Source organism: Babylonia areolata, chromosome 1 (assembly GCF_041734735.1).
Source record: "Babylonia areolata isolate BAREFJ2019XMU chromosome 1, ASM4173473v1, whole genome shotgun sequence".
Taxonomy (NCBI): domain Eukaryota; kingdom Metazoa; phylum Mollusca; class Gastropoda; order Neogastropoda; family Buccinidae; genus Babylonia; species Babylonia areolata.
Genome location: NC_134876.1, coordinates 40,994,570 through 41,012,278, shown reverse-complemented (window position 1 = coordinate 41,012,278; position 17,709 = coordinate 40,994,570). Strand labels below are relative to the sequence as shown.

At 45.4% G+C, this 17,709-nt stretch overlaps 1 protein-coding gene across 1 annotated transcript; it reads right to left on the bottom strand.

Annotated features, from left to right (window-relative positions):
* Positions 1 to 17,369, bottom strand: LOC143283023 (ectoderm-neural cortex protein 1-like). Its single transcript, XM_076589017.1, has 11 exons — positions 17,250 to 17,369; positions 11,038 to 11,206; positions 10,588 to 10,880; positions 10,191 to 10,359; positions 9,465 to 9,642; positions 8,200 to 8,512; positions 6,223 to 6,484; positions 5,360 to 5,539; positions 4,620 to 4,742; positions 3,912 to 4,055; positions 1 to 3,605 (listed from the first exon to the last, which is right to left on the bottom strand). The coding sequence occupies exons 1-11, from the start codon at positions 17,318 to 17,320 to the stop codon at positions 2,889 to 2,891; spliced, it is 2,619 nt and encodes an 872-aa protein (XP_076445132.1). The 5' UTR covers positions 17,321 to 17,369; the 3' UTR covers positions 1 to 2,888.
* Positions 17,370 to 17,709: the final 340 nt, after the last annotated feature.

Sequence of the window (17,709 nt, the reverse complement as noted above, 5' to 3'; positions counted from 1 at the left end):
TCTGGAGTCTGAAATAAACTTTATTCAATGTTAATATTTTTAAGAAATGTAAACATCATAATTACACAACAGCAGAGGGAAATACTTCAATTGCTTACACAATTTGTCAATCATCCAAATACTGTAAGACCCACTTCAGGCTTTAATCATAAACAGGTTTTGATAATATATAAAATGATCCACAAAATCATGCACTCTTGCATGACTGACTATTTGAGTGGAAAATAGAAGACTGGCATGAGACAAAGGACATTTCAGAAAAAAAAACCACTTTAAATTGTGCTTACAGTAATTATTGAAAACAAATGCAGGAGCCTGTGCTCCCAAAAATGAGACAAAGGTACTGGGTACTCAGCTCCTGAAGACAGTGTCACTAAAAGATTTCCTGCCAGCTTACCCACACATATAAATACAAGGTACACTGCAGTAACAAGGTAAGAAACTTGCCCATTAACTATATGAGCCTACTGCTGACAGCACTCGGCAAGATTTCAAAGCACTTCCCAGGTTTACAATACACTATCACATAAAACAAACAGCAAGCAGAACTACATCAAAAAATGTTCTTATAATGAAAGTATAAGAAAGAAAAGAACAGAGAAAATTGATCACAAAGTATGAAATGCAGCAAGAGCTTGTAATTCTCTTTTAGTGGACAATTAATTGAATTGTTACAAAAAGTATACATCTCAGAAACAACACAACAATATCAATAATATTGCTATTATGGCCACCTTAATACCTTAATAAAGCAGAAATTATGAAAACAGTGATCATTGCTGGTTCACACACACACACACACACACACACACACACACACTTTCTCTGTCAAAGGGTGATAGGAGAGAGAGAGAGAGGAGGGATAGTCTGACACAAGTAACATACAAACCTGTCAAGAAACAATTGAGTTGGGGGCGGAAGTCCAGGGGAAGACTTCATGGGGTCTTCTGTATGTTACTCCTTTTGTACCCCATCAGGCTACATCTTTCATAAATGATTTGTCAGTGTAACTGGACTATCCACAAAAAACAATCATTTCCAAGAATACTTACAGTTCTTTTACCCCAACAGTTTGGGTGAAGACAAACATGCATTAGCTTGACTTAATTTTGGGAAAAAATGAAAACAAAAAATCACTAGCATACATACAAAGCTTGAAGCATTTTCTACAAAGGGAGAGAATCCGTCAAACAACCAGGCACACACGCCTCATTCGCCCTAAAAAAAAAAAAAAAAAAAAAAAAAAAAAAAAAAAAAAAATCGCAATTACAGCAACGACAACGATTTCAAATTTATTCATTTATTTTTCATTACTATTATTATTGTTGTTGTTTTTGTTGTTATCACTATTATTGTTATTAATTTCATTATCATAATAGTCATTTACTTACTTAATGATTTGTTTATTTATTTAAAAAAATACTGTTGCCTCCCTAACACATCGGGTGAAACTTCAAGCACAGGGTGTTCTGAATGAATTCTAAAGTTTGTTTTCTGAGGGTACTATCGTAAGTGGGGTCAGCCCGATACTCCCCCGTGTCGATACTCCCCGGCTCCGGTTGATGAGAACTGAATTGAATGGATTTTATTAGGGAGAGAAAGAATGGGGTGGGGGGTCGTGAGGGCAATACGAGACAAAAAATGTCAGCTATTATTTTCTGATGAGTATAGACGGTTGCTTTTGCCACGTCATGTCATGTAGAGGACACACGTGCCCGTCACAAGAGAACCAAAAGAACGAAGAAGCGGAACGAGATCAAGGGAAGCAACTTCAACAGTCTGTCCTCTGTGCCTAACATCTCTGACATCCCTTGCCTGGTAAAATTTCACTCTGAAAGCGACGAAGTCGAATAACTTCCCGCTCTTTCTCCTCAGTTAAACAGGAAAAGGGAGGATATCACCTGCGAAAATGCAGGTAAAAGGAACCTGATATCATAAGGGTGAGCAGGCAAGACACGAGACAAGACATGTTTATTTCAGGAAACCCAATGGAACGCAGAGAGGTAGTGACTGACACTAGGGGGGGGGGGGGGGGGGGGGGGGGGGGGGGGGAGAAGACCAAGAGAAAAGAAAGGAGTAATTCATAATGCAAACGTCCAGAAGACGGGAAGTCTGATTAGTCTGATTAAAAGGCACTGCAGGCAGCTCACTGTGCATCTGGAGAGTACAAACGGGAAAAAAAATCAGATGTTTCAAATCGAGCGAACAGTGAAGCGGCACTGAAGTTGTTGCACAGTCTGTCAGAAAAAGACTTGTCTGTCTACGTTTGATATGCTGGAACCCAGGGCGGAAGAGCCACTGACTCATGCTGATCAGCTGTTCATTGCAGCTGCCCTGAAAGTTTCCTCTCCCAGGAAACTGACATTGACTAACTGTGCATCGTTTTCCCGCAAAACACGCCGCGTGTTCGTTTTCTGCCTTCAGTTGGAGAACTTGACCAAGAACCGTTATATAACTTAATATGACAATTTCAGTTGAACATATTTTTCAGACTATTGTATTTGTAGGCATGATGGCTTAATTGCTAAGGCATTTAAACTGAAGACAATAAAACAAAGCAAAATCCCTCCATAACAATAAACTACATCATCCTGAGATGGCTAATTCGTGTGACAGTTCTGAGAGAAAGATGAAACATCAGTTGGGGGAGGGGGGGGGGGACTGGGTCGTTTTACTGAGCAGGGATACTGTCAATGTGGCACGACTTCAACAGGCTATTTACAAATTTCTAGATTCACCGGCAAGAAAATAATTACAGTTCTCGTGGATTTGTCCGCTCGTTTTCCTTCCTTCCTTCCAACCTTTCTTCCCTTCCCCCTACAAACACCCTTTCCAACAACAGCGCTCACCCATTCTCAGTGTCCACGCAGACCCTTCACTGTCAGTCCTCACTCCCCATAGAAACAGCTGGCGGCATCGAAGTACTGCAGCAGGAAGTCATGGTGAATGACCGTGCACTCCACCTGCATGCCTGACAGCGGGATGACCAGCTTACAGCCTGTCTTGATGACCTTGCCCGTGGGCAGGTGGATCTTCAGAATGTCGTCCAGAAAGTTGCCGTTGTCCGCCTGGCCCCCGACCACCATCACGTCCGTCTTGTGGACGAACAGGCCGAAGTCACGGCGTTTCCCCATGCTGGCGATCTTGGCGATGAGGAAGTCGAGCGGCTGGTCCGGCTCAGCTGGCGTCAGGGGGGTTGAGGCTGTTTGCTTTGGGGAGTTCCTTCCCATTTCTTCTTCTTCTTCGTCTTCTTCTTCTTCCTCACTGCCAGGTCCCTCAGCCTCGTCCGTGTCTTCGCCGTGTTTCATGCCGCGCGGTCTCTTGTTCTCCACCACCCGGTCATCAGCATGCTTCGTACTGCTCGTCTTTGGGGCGTGTTCTGCGGGGCCAGCGTCGGCCATATCTGTTTTCTCCAATTCTTCATCGTCCTGGTCGCTTTCCTGCTCAGCCCTGGCATCAGTTTTGGTGGCTCTTTTCACATCTCTCTCTTCTTCTTTTTCGTCGTTGTTTTTGTCAACTTCTTCTTCTTCTTCTGTCTTTGAGTCAGCCGCAGAGGTTTTCTTCGTGTCCTCTTCACCAGGTGTCTTTGGGGATTTCTTCTCATCCTGTCGAACAGGAAAGTTGTTTGAGGGTTAGATAACAAAGAAGTACGTCTTGATCATAATAGTATTCGGACACACGCGCTAAGACCAATGATTTGTTACAAACTGAAGATCTTCGTTAAATTATCTTATTTTCAATGGACACGGCAGAAATAAATGTAACAATGAATTGTCACTGGATGATGAACGATAGGAGAACATAATCAAAGAACCTCCCCCCCCCACACCTCTCTCTCTCGCTCTCTCTCTCTCTGTCTGTCCATCTATAGACTTGTATGTTTGTAAAGCAAATGATGCTTTTTCACTTACTGCTCCATCTCCCCCGCGCGGGCTTTGTGATGCAGGTTCACCACTGGTGGCCTTCTCCTCCTGGGGTACCCACTCCGCGCCCACAGGATCCAGCATAGACCAGTGCACCTTCTTGCCCTTGAAGGCCGCTTGTGCCGAAGTGCCCTGATCACACACACACACACACACACACACACACACACACACACACACAGAGAGGAACACACACGCAGGAACACACATATACACGCTACACACACACACACACACACACACACACACACACACACACACACACACACACACACGCACGCACATAAAAAGAGCCATGCAGAATCCCATCTGCAAGGAAATCGGGAACATGAAATAGTGCTGGATTGGCCACACCCTGTGCAAACCTCCAAACACCATCACCAAACAAGCACTGGAGCAGAACCCTCATGAGAACCCCCCCCAGCCCCCACCCCCGCCACCCCACACTCCCCCTACCCCCCACCAAAAAAAAACACACCAAAAAAAACAAACAAACAACAAATAAACAGTGGTTAGCGAAGACCAAAACAGACACGGGGAAGATGCAGGGAGAACGAGATGAAGGCAGCCGGAGGGACATGGGCCCAGACGAAGAGGACAGCCCAGAACCAAGTCCGCCGGACGAGTGCTATCGTGGCCCTATGCGTGCGTCTCGGGGAGTTCTAGGGAATGACCAAGTAAGTCATGGCGGCTTACCTTCACCCCCTCTTCCTCCTCAGCTCCCTTCAGCGGCAGGCTGTACAGAGAGTTCAAGGGGTCATCGTCAGATTCGTGAGACTCGGTGTGGGTCAGTCTCCTGCCTCTGGACATCTCATGGACCTGCAGGCAGTCAGAGACACTTGCATTATACTGGCTGTCCTTTTTATTTTTATTTTACTTTTTTTTATTAAAATTCCTGCATACTGGTCGGTTATTTTTTCCTTGCTGTTGTATTGCAGTTACTGAGTCTGAGAAGAAAGGGGCTGGAAGCGGATGGAGAGAGGGTGAAAGAGACAGAAGAGATGATGGAAAAGGGGGGGGGGGGGGGGGGAGTGAGAGAGGTGAAAAGGGGAGGGGAATTGGGAACGGGAGAGAGATCGAGAGATTGAGAGAGAGAGAGAAAGAGACAGGGAGACAGACAGACAGACAGAGACAGAGAGATAGAGAGAGAGAAAGAGAGAGAGAGCGAGAGAGAGAGAGAGAGAGAGAGAGAGAGAGAGAGAGAGAGAGAGAGAGAGAGAATGGGAAGAAAGTGGTACATACAGATGCCTACGAGAGAAGAAAACATCAAACATCACGGACAGTCCTTTGCATGTCTAGCCCCCAGCCATTAAAACTACCAGAGACTGTAGGAGGCAAAGAATACTACTACTACTACGACTACTACTACTACTAATAATAATGAAGAAGAAGAAGAAGAAGAAGAAGAAGAAGACCCGCAGTCTTGGTAACCTCACCGTGTAGATGGTGCCATCGGGACAGGCGAGGACCATGTCCTTGCCCAGCACGATAGCTTTGGCGCCCTCGGTGCTCTGAGGCAGCTCCCCTACCACCTGGCTCTGTCCTGTTGCCAGGTCCAGCCGCTGGACGAGGCCCACTTTGTCCCCTGAGGCCGTCCGGCCCCCGAAAACGTACACCTTTAAGGACACAACGTGCACTAAGGACACGATGGTCATGTACCACACCATGACATACGCTTGCTTGTTGTAGTCTGGGGACACGGAAACAATGACTGTGCATTAATGAGTACTCTTACGTACTACTACCTCTGTGTCTGGTTGAAAACAACTGCATTCGCGTACGTCAACAAACCATTAACAGGTAAATCGCACAACCAGTCTTTGACTGGGCTTCAAAAACTAATTAAAAGAAAGCACATGTTCTCGTGAGCTATGGTATTCAAACAGTTATTGGATATTCAGCTTTGAACACACTGACGACTCTTGTTTGTAATTTAACTTGAAGGACAGACAGCCGTCAGGTCGCCATTTTCACTCACAGGACTACTACTGTTCCATGATAGTCGCGCACGAAACACCCTGTCAGATGCACACAGTATAGTGATGATGATGACGATGATAATGATGATATCAAGTAGAAGAAGAAGACGAAGAACAGCAACAACAAAAACAACTACTGCTGCTGCCAAAACTACTACTACTACTACTACTACTACAAATCATCATCATCATCATCTTCTACAAATCATGATCATCATCATCTTCATCTTCATCATCATCAATACCACCACCACCACCATCATCATCATCATCATATGCAGCTCAGCGGTCACGCGCGGCGACCTATGCCGACCCCATACCTTGTCAGAAAACAGGACGGCAGGCGCCGCTTCCACCGCCACCGGAAGTTGCCCCGCCTGCTGCCAGACGTCCGCCTCGATGTTGTACTGGCTGATGTCGGCGGTGACCTCGAAGCTGCCACTGGTGATGATCCTGCCGCCCAGCACGTAGAGCTTGCCGTCGTTAGCCACCATGGAGTGATCCTCACGGCCCTGGGGCATGGCCCGCAGCTTGTGCCAGGCGTTCTCGGTGGGCTTGTAGACCAGGAGGGTGTCTGAGGACCTGAAAAATGGACAGAAACATGGAAAGAATGAATCAGGACCTCGCCCCTCTTCAGACACCAAGGACCCTCCCGCCCTCCGACCTCCACTCCTCTTGGAGAGGCAGAAGAACAGCCAGGACGTCACCCTTCTTCAGATAGGCATGACTCTTCCCTCAGAATGCCAGATGGATCTTCCACCCGGACTGACACTCAAGATATCACCCCTTTTAGCTACAATCAATTAATACCTTCACTTAACCAAGACCCAAGTACTGAGCAACATGACAGTATGGACGCAAGCCAATAGGTTGTTTAAACTCAACAACCAAATGAATAAATGAATCTGGATTGCCGGAGAATCGGTGGCTTTTCCTGCTCTCTTTTCATGGTGACCTCAGTTCATATTAAAAAAAAAAAAAAAATTCTCCCACAACTTCACCGCTGGTGGTGAGTTCGTATCAGTCTTCGGTGTCGGTAGATTCGTGGAGAATGCCGTTTGAGGGACGTGGTGACGGTCCCCGCTCACTCACTCTGGCTCCACGAATGAGCGAATGTCTCAGTAGGTGAGGAGTGGATGGGGAGGGGGATCAGACAGTGGTGTCCTGTGTGCTTTGAAGAATTCAGAACACCACAGAAGTGAATCAGCACAGAGCGTCTTCTGCTTGGTGGACATCGATCATGGCAGCATGACACTGACAGCTCTGTGTGTGGTTATGTGACACTGACAGCTCTGTGTGTGGTTACGTGACATTGACAGCTCTGTGTGGTTGTGACATTGACAGCTCTGTGTGTAGTTACGTGACATTGACAGCTCTGTGTGGTTACGTGACACTGACAGCTCTGTGTGTGGTTACGTGACATTGACAGCTCTGTGTGTAGTTACGTAATACTGACAGCTCTGTGTGTGGTTACGTGACATTGACAGCTCTGTGTGTAGTTACGTAATACTGACAGCTCTGTGTGTAGTTGTGACATTGACAGCTCTGTGTGTAGTTACGTGACATTGACAGCTCTGTGTTGTAGTTACGTAATAATGACAGCTCTGTGACAGCTCTGTGACATTGACTGCTCTGTGTGTTACGTGACATTGACAGCTCTGTGTGTAGTTACGTAATACTGACAGCTCTGTGTTTAGTTATGTTGATAGCTGTGTGGCCACATGAAGGTGACAGTTATGTGTGACCACATGAAATTGATAACTCTGTGTGTGGTTTTGTGATATTTGACAGTTCTGTGTGGCGTCATGACACCAACAGCTCTGTGTAGCCATGCGAAATTCACAGCTCTCTGTGTGGCCACTTTACACAGATAGTTCTCTGTATGTCAGTCTGATACTGATGATTTCCTCTCGGCCCTGGGACTTTCGACAGCCTTGGTTGTGACTGTATCACATGGGATTCGAGACAAGTGGCGTGCAAGCAATAATATATGGAGACAGAGCAACAGTAAAAACAAAAAAGAACAAACAAACAAACAAACAAAAAAACCTACTGTATTACAGGGGATGCGAGACAAGCGGAGTGTGAGAAAAAAAAAGAAGAAAAAAAAGAAAGAAAATAAATAAAGGAAAATTTTGAGAAAACAACAACAACAACAACAACAACACACACACACACACACACACACACACACACACACACACACACACACACACACACACACACACACACAACAACAACAACAACAACAACAACAACACAACAAAAACAACAATAACAAAACAACACTTTATCACCTGGAACCTCCGCTAACGTAAATGTCGTTCTTCCAGACGGCGGAAGCGAAGCGCAGGCCCATGGACTGAGGCAGGGAGGCGATGGAGAACTGCGCGACGTTCCTGTAGCGGCTGGGGTCCATCCAGCAGGCCACCACGTTGGTCAGAGGCTCGTCCAGCACCACCGAGCCCCCGAGCAGCACGGTCACGCGGCTCATGCCCGGCATCAGCCGCTTGAGGGAGTGCGCCTGCCGCTTCAGCATCTCGATCTGGACCTTCCTGCCGTCCGGCTGAAGGGACGCTAGGTGGTACGTCAAGGCCTCGTCCACATAGGCTGTGAGGTGAGCGGACACAGTAAGGAATGGACACAGGTACCAACACACGTCTATTTTCGCGGCTCCCCCCTCCCACCCCTACCCCACACTCCCCTCAGCACTGTTCAGGAGTCATTGGGGCGCCGCACAAAAGAACTGTTCACCAGATTCCTCCATCCAGGTCTGTCGGTTGTGTGTCAAAAACTTGGGTCTCTGCAAATGGTTTTCCTGTACCGTCCATTCTGCAATGTTGTCAGTCCATAACAACACACGTTCACACGCTCAGTCTGTGTGGAAATGATTACGTGCCGTGCCACGCTCTCCAACTTCTCATCGTCCGAATGGTGCCAACTGTAAGCTGAATGCGGACAGTACCATTACCATTTCTGATCCATGAAATTCAGCAAAAACAGGCAGCACGTATAATATCATTTTGAATATGCTGAGGGATTAAAAGACAGTGTCGGCTGCTGGAAGCTTGAATTTTTATCAGTGTGCTCCACAATTTAACCTTTTCTGAAGCGTACATACGTGTGTGTTTGCAGAGAGAGAGAGAGAGAGAGAGAGAGAGAGAGAGAGAGAGAGAGGTGGGGGCGGGGGTGGGGGTGGGGGGGTGGGGGGGTCACATCATTGTATAGGACTGGGGTAAGGGTAGTGGGAGAAGGGGTTCGGGCCAAATGAATAAACATAATTCCAATGAACTTTCTAGCTCGAGAAACACACACACACACACACACACACACACACACACACACACTCACTCACACACACACACACACACACACACACACACACACACACACACACACACACGCGCGCGCGCGCGCGCACACACAGCGACAGGGAGAGAGACAGGGACAGACAGAGACAGACAGAGAGGAGATAGACAGACACCCAGAGACACCCAGTACAGACACACAGAGACAGACAGAGAGCATTTATTTTGCGCACAAGAAGCACATGAGTGCTTACACGCGTGGTCGGTGCGGAGTCCAATCAAGGGGTGTTTTCTGAGCTCGTTGAGGTATCGGGAGGAGAGGTAGGGGAAGCACACATAGGGCAGCAGCTCAGACAGGTGCTGACGTCGGCCATCCACGTCGAACTCCACCCAGTCCAGGATGGCCTCCAGGATTTCGTCCTCGTAACGGTACTGACACACGGCGTTAGTGCAAGTGTTGGCGTGCAATGGAATATTTCATCTTTCCAAATAACACACACAGATATATATATATATATATATATATATATATATATATATATCTTTTAATATATATTATTTCAGGTTAGAAACATGAAGGTTAAGGGTACTATAGCCTTGAACTGGTATCGGGGCAGTGAGTTCAAATTCACTGCGTCCAGGGCTCGGCACTGGAAGGCGTGGGCCAATAATGTGCCTTTTCCTAGCACATAACACATAGAAAGAAGAATACGTTCATTCGGTTTCACACAGCAGATGATGTATCAGCTAAACAGTTTCACGAAGAAGCAGCTTCCGTATACTTACACCCATTGTTTTCTTTAAGAAAGAAACCAGTCTGTTTCACTTTAGGCTGACATTAGCAAGGAAGAAAATGGGGAAGATTTTACGGGGAGGGAGTTGGGCCCGGGGGGAGGAGAGGGGGTTGGGGGAGGCACAAAGAAAACAAAATTGCTCTCACACCCCCTGAACAACATCACCCAAACACAGTTCAAGCTCACGCGCAGAAGGTCGTGGCCGAGCATGAGGGTCAGTCGCTCCACGGGCATGCGCAGGAAGTCTTCGGTGTGGCGCAGCACCTGGAAGAAGGACAGGGCCACGCCTTTGGCCTTGGAGGCCAGGGTGGGCACGTTGTTGGCCTCCGCCCAGTCCCACATCGTCATACAGTTACTACACACACACACACGCACACACACACACATACCCATACACGCGTGCGTGTTGATATATATATATGACGTAATGATTATTTGTTGTATGATATTGTGTGTATTTCATGTATATATCTAAAGCACTCAGAGTATATATCTAAAGCATTCTGGTTAGAGCGCTGCGTAATTATCCACGATGATGATGATGATGATGATGATGATGATGATTAGTTACAACTCTCCTCACCTCTCGGTCAGCTCTTTGACCAGGGTATTCAGGCAGCGGAACACAAGGGCGTTGATCTGGAGGTAGGTGGCCGCCTTGATGAGATCCAGCGCATGCTCTTTCTGAAGAATGTCCGTGCCCTTGTAGATCATGTCCAGCAGGAGCTGGAACATCTTCGGGGAGATGCACGTGTCGTCCAGAACGAGGGTGACCGGCTCGCCGGACATTTGCCTCGATCGGACAGCCTCTGAAGTCAGCTCCGTCTTGAAGTAGTCCGACATACTCGCCATGATCAAGGCGTGACATCGGAACATCTGGGGCATAGGAATACAATACAAAACAATACAGTACAATACAATACAGTACAATACAATACGATACAAAACAACACAATACGATGTGACGCGACATGACGAGGCACAACACAACACAACACAACACAACACAACACGTGCTTTCCCTTCCGCTGACCTGGTTGCCCACGAAGACCTTGAGGTCGAGCAGCTGCTGGTCATCCCAGATCTTGGCCAGTCCGAAGTGGAGGAAGCGACCCACCCTTTCCTTGACCGTGTCTTCAATGCTGTAGTTGTACAGCCTGCACGTGCGTTCCCCGTCCCACACCGCCAGGTTCATTTCATTTCTGCACGCAGACAGACAGACAGACGCCGGCGGTTTTTAGCTAACTGGTTCGTTTTTTTTTTCTTTCTGTTTTTTCTTTCTGCTGGTCACCTGACGTGTCTGTTGTTGATACTTTTGAAGCGCCCCATTTATACAGACATGCACAAAGACCAAACACACGTTTACACAAGCATAATTATATGCACGATCAGTCGTACACACACACACACATACACACACACACACACACACACACACGCACGCACGTATGTATACACATCTATCTATCTATCTATCTATCTGTCTATCTATCTATCTATCTATCTATCTATCTATCTATCTATACAAATGTTCCATTGTTTGTGTCTGAAAAAGCAGGGAGACAATCAGAAACAATCACACCAGCATGCGTAAGTTTTTCCCCTTGTTCCATCGGTGAGGCAATGAGTTCAAGGCAACCTGTCCACTTCCACCACAGAGACGCAGACATTCACACAGTCAGAACACACACACACACACACACACACACACACACACACACACACACACACACACACACACGCATACACACTTAAACACAACACAGCACACACACACACACACACACACACACACACACACACACACACACACACACACACACATACACACAGTGATGGACTGAGAAGCCAAAAGAACACAAAGTTGCCTCCTCGAATATAAAAAGTTCATATGAAACGTACAAGTGACATGATCTCTCTATCTCTCTATCTGAGTGTGTGTGTGTGTGTGTGTGTGTGTGTGTGTGTGTGTGTAGATATATATATATATATATATATATATATATATATATATGGAGAGAGAGAGGTAGAGAGAGAGAGAGAGAGAGAGAGAGAGAGAGAGAGAGAGGAGTTTTGAACGCTTATTTTCCCATCCTGTGCTTTGTTACGAAGCTTCAGGAAGAGTGGGGTGTGGGGGTTAGGGGTTGGGGCTGGGGTGGTGGTGGGGGGCGGGGGGGGGGGGGAGGAGGTGGAGGGGGGCTCTGGAACGAACACAAAACAAGTCTGAATGGGCGTCACACGCACGTGTTAACATAACCTCTGTGATTATATGACCAATTGTCAGGAGGTTATGACTGCTACCACTGTTTGAGCTGTTTGTTCAGTCCACTTTTGCCGTCAGTTTGTTCATGTAGACACGACTGAGGACAGAGAGAGAAGAAGGGCGGGTACAAAAACTTATTTAAACCCGGGAAATATGGAAAGAGAAGAAAACAGCTGGTGGTGCCCTTTGGCGATGCACTCTTGGTAGGGAATAATGGAGTACAGCACAGCACAGCAGCACAGCAGCAAAGCACAACACAACACAGCACAGCACAGTACACCACAGCACAGCACAACACAGCACAGCACAGGACACCACAGCACAGCACAATACACCACAGCACAATACACCACAGCACAGCACAGTACACCACAGCACAATACACCACAGCACAGCACAGTACACCACAGCACAGTTTACCACAGCACAGCACAGCACAGTACACCACAGCACAACACAGGACACCACAGCACAGCACAGTACACCACAGCACAGCACAGTACACCACAGCACAGTTCACCACAGCACAGCACAGCACAGTACACCACAGCACAGTACACCATAGCACAGCACAGTTCACCACAGCACAGCACAGTACACCATAGCACAGCACAGTACACCACAGCACAGCACAGTTCACCACAGCACAGCACAGTACACCATAGCACAGCACAGTACACCACAGCACAGCACAGTACACCACAGCACAGCACAGTTCACCACAGCACAGCACAGTTCACCACAGCACAGCACAGTGCACCAGCACAGAACAGTGCACCACAACACAGCACAGCACAACACAGTACACCACAGCACAGCACAGTACACCATAGCACAGCACAGTTCACCACAGCACAGCACAGTACACCACAGCACAGCAGAGTTCACCACAGCACAGCACAGTACACCACAGCACAGTTCACCACAGCACAGTACACCACAGCACAGCACAGCACAGCACAGCTCAGTTTAACGCAACACGGCAACGCAACGCAACGCAACACAACGCAGCAGAACACAAAATGGTACACACACACACACACACACACACACACACACACTTTCTCTCTCTCTCTCTCACTCACCACCCTCCACCCACCCACCCACCCACCCACACACACACGCACACATACACACACACACAACTCACACACACACACGCACGCACGCACACACTCACGCACGCACACACATACTTACTCGCTCACTTCGTTCATCAATTGACAAGAGGACGGTCAATCTTACACAAAGTTCTTGTATTCTACTGTTTTGCCTTATCTTGTTGTATCTTGTCTTTGGCTTTCTTGAGTCGAATGTGAACTGGTTCGTGTTTTTTAAAAATTATTATTATTATTATTTTTTTTATAATCTTTTTATTTTATTGACTCACTTGTGTAAACAAAATGAGTCTGTGTTTTAACCTGGTGTTCGGTTGTCTGTGTGTGTTTGTGTGTGTGTGTGTGTGTGTGTGTGTGTGTCCGTGGTAAACTTTAACATTGACATTTTCTCTGCAAATACTTTGTCAGTTGACACCAAATTATGCATAAAAATAGGAAAAATTCAGTTCTTTCCAGTCATCTTGTTTAAAACAATAATATTGCACCTCTGGGATGGGCACAAAAAAATATTTAAAAAAAAGAAGCCAAATTATATGCAAACTGTATTTACTGTTATTTTTATATTTTTTGTATTCTTTAAACTTGGCACTTTGATCTGGTATTCTGACACAACAACACGAGCAGTCATTATTATCATTTTTTGTTCAAACAGGAACTTCTTTTGCTAAGCATGGAAGTTTTGTTTATTTTGCAAACGTTTTGGTGCAGATAGTAAAAAAGGGAAATTACTCTGTAATTAATGCTAGGGGACTTAATTTGCTTTAAACTGATCTTTCTCATCTTAAACATTACATTTTGAAATTATACTCAATACATAAAAAGCTTGTGTGTTTTACTCTCAGTGTACAGGGCTTTCACTATGTTCATTCGTCCAAGTGGTCTTTTTCGGAAAATACTAAAATCAATACGACGAGTGGACTTAACAGATCTATTGGCTGAGCCCTGAAGGTCATGGGCAAAACTCAGTTGCGTACACATATTTATACACATACAAAGCGCGTGCTCATGTTCTTCACGAACGCGAACGACGCCATTTTGTTTCAAGTTGTTGACCTGCGCGTTCAATCCTATATTCAATGGACAATACACGATAACATGTGATGGAAAGATGGAGAAGGAGACCGTTAAATATTTATTCAGGGAAAGATTTGTGAACCGGCCTCATCACTTACTGGATTATGCCCCAAACTGCCATAAAAATATCCACAGAATCAGTCGGAATTCACAGTTAAAAATTGTAAACCATGCGAGTTAATACCCTTGAATTGATCACGATGAAACGAAAAAATTTCCAGTCTTGATTTTTCTCAAAATGAAGTCCTTTTCACTTCATACGACGTTTAGAAGTACTTGTACTTGGCTCTACATATTATTAGTTTAACAAAATACTAAATTTTCATATCAACTTTAAAACTATAAAACTAGAATGAACATAAAAGAGAAATTGAATCGACCGTGTCGTACTACATTCCCGGCGGGTGTAATTAAACTTGTACATCTATCTAGATCTAGAGAAAACGGCTAAATGTTGCAGTGTGATTGCGGCGTCTCCTTTACCGCGGACTTAAAAAGAATTTTTTTTATTATTGCCCTTAAAGATTTTTTGAATGCTCAAGATACACCAGAATAATATGATTTAAACAGCGTTCTCACTGCGAATACCGCAATTGATTTATCGCCCTTTAAAAAAGTGTGTTCAAATATTAAATTTTAGAACGTTAGTTAAGTAGCCACGATAGTGTAATGGGTAAGACAGCTTCTTCTCACCCGAACCCGCGGGGCTCGAATCTGGTGAGACTTTTTTTTTTATTTTTTTTTTTTATAACCCGAAGCTTTATAATAAGAAATACAGAACACATTTTAACGATTAGATTTTTTTAAAAGTATATCACAAGTGAGTCTTGAAGGCCTTGCTTCTCTTGTTTTTATTTAAAAAAAAAAAAAATCTTTTAAAATTTGAAAACTGACTGCGCCGATGACGATGTCCGGATTTTCCCGATTCTTCTCTGGGGGGGGAAAAATTCACGCAAGTTATTTTGCTGCATTCGTATTAACCTATGTCTGTCTCTGTCTATCTGTTTCTTCCCCTGTCCATCTATCTCTGTCTTTCTCTCTGTCTGTGTCTGTCTCTCTGTCTGTCCCTCTCTCTCTCCCCCTGTCTCTTAGCTGTTTCTGTCCGGTCTGTCAATCTGTCTGTCTGTCTGTCATTCTTTCTGTGTGTGTGTGTGTGTGTGTGTGTGTGTGTGTGTGTGTGTGTGTGTGTACGCGCGCGCGCGCGTGTGTGCGTACGTGCGACAATTAATAGTAGTAGTAGTAGTAGTAGTAGTAGCAGCAGCAGCAGCAGTGGTATACTGATGTATGAAATATATGTTAAATAAATAAGAAAAACACCAAAAAACCCTGTGCGCCGGCGTGCGCACGCGCGTATGCCGGTGTGTGTGTGTGTGTGTGTGTGTGTGTGTGTGTGTGTGTGTGTGTGTGTGTGTGTGTGTGTGTGTGTGTGTGTGTGTGTGTGTGTGTGTGAGACGGTGTGTGTGTGTCAGTGTGTGTGTGTGTCAGTGTGTGTGTGTGCGTGCGTGCGTGTCTGTATGTGTGCCGTGTGTGTGTGTGTGTGTGTGTGTGTGTGTGTGTGTATGTGTGCGGTGTGTATGTGTGTGTGTGCCGGTGTGTGTGTGTGTGTGTGTGTGTGTGTGTGTGTGTGTGTGTGTGTGTGTGTGACACTGTTTTCATGATAGGCATTAACTGAATAACACTTGGATGCGGGTCTCACGTATCGAACGTTTTGGGGATTACGAATTACCTTTTGAATTAGGCGACATTACATATCACTTTTTAAGTTACATTCTTAACAATGTCAGAGGTTATTTGTTTTGTTGTCAATGTCGGAGAGGAAAGACAGGCCCAGAATGGATGTCAGACGACCTGATGCAGACACAGATGAAACAGACAGACAGACAAGCAAAGACTGAATTGAAGACACAGACAAACACACAGACACACAGACAGACAGACAAGCAAAGACTCGGAATCGAAGACACAGACAGACACATAGACATGACACAGACAAGCAACTGAAGACTGAATCGAAGACACAATCTGACTTAGACAAATGAGCTACCCAGTCTGCCAGTCACCACAGTGGTGATAACTGAGTTGATGCCGCGCGGCAACAGTCATTCAGTTTCCAGGGTTTCTGCCTCTGGGTCAGTTAAGGAAGTCTACTGAATCATTATTTTCACTTCCCGTTTCGAGACGGAGGCACCATGAACATCATGATCCGTCCATGAATCATTATATGTTAGGGAAGCAAAACAAACAGGAAGATCTACAACGTTTACATTTCTGAGTGGTAAAATATATAACGGCTGACCCTGTGACATCCTACCCTATAGTATCGGGCCTATCAGTCACAGTAGTACTGAAGGTGTATCGGTCCGGACCAGTCCACTGCGGGTTTGGCCAGACAAGTTTAATAAAACTGAAGACTTGTGATACTGAGTATGGATCACTTCAACCAAACCCATTTATTCGGTATCTGAAAGGCTGCACAACTAAAGACTGGTCAGTTGAGCCTAGTTGACTCAATCACAAAATCAGTATCAGTTGATTTTTCGACGAACTATCAGTGTCAGTAGCATAACTGAGAATCTGACACACAGATTCGGAATTTGCGAAAGGGAAATGTTATTCCAACACTGATACAAAACTCCATAAGTAGTGGTCTGCGTACAAGGAAATAAATGATCTCAGTTTCGGTCACTCAGTCGATAACAGGAGCATCGACATCAAAGACACTGAAAACGGAAAATGAATCGAACACTGCATTGATATCTGATAAGTCGATAATTCACGACGTTTACTTACCTGCTAGTGAATGCAATCTCCTCGTAGTCTCCATAAGTGTACTTAGTAATAAGTTGTTTTCCTGCCGCCATCGTTGCACAACTCAGTCTTTGGGATATGAAACTAGCGGAGGAAATTTGTTTTCTCCGGAGGAGGAAGCATTACGAGAAACTAAAAATAGATTCGGGAAAAACATTTTCAAGAAACAAGGGAAACAATCCGTAATTCTATTCTCTTTCGTGACATTTGAGAGGAGTTGCCTCCCATTACAATCAAAATCGTGAAACATGCCGCCCCTCTCTCTCTCTCTCTCTGTCTCTCTCTCTCTCTGTCTCTCTCTCTCTCTCTCTCTCTCTCTCTCTCTCTCTCTCTCTAAGAAAACATTATCAGAAAGCATGTCTGTTTCGTCAAAATATGAAAACAGTGTGAAAATGTACTGCACTAACAATAATAATAATAATAATAATAATAATATTTATAT

Excerpts from the sequence above, each read along its gene's own strand:
- LOC143283023 (XM_076589017.1), bottom strand. The coding sequence starts at position 17,320 with ATGGCGGCAGGAAAACAACTTATTACTAAGTACACTTATGGAGACTAC. Across the intron at positions 6,485-8,199 it reads TACGTTAGCGGAGGTTCCAG|GTCCTCAGACACCCTCCTGG; the intron begins GTGATAAAGTGT and ends TCCATTTTTCAG. Across the intron at positions 5,540-6,222 it reads CCGTCCTGTTTTCTGACAAG|GTGTACGTTTTCGGGGGCCG; the intron begins GTATGGGGTCGG and ends GTGTCCTTAAAG.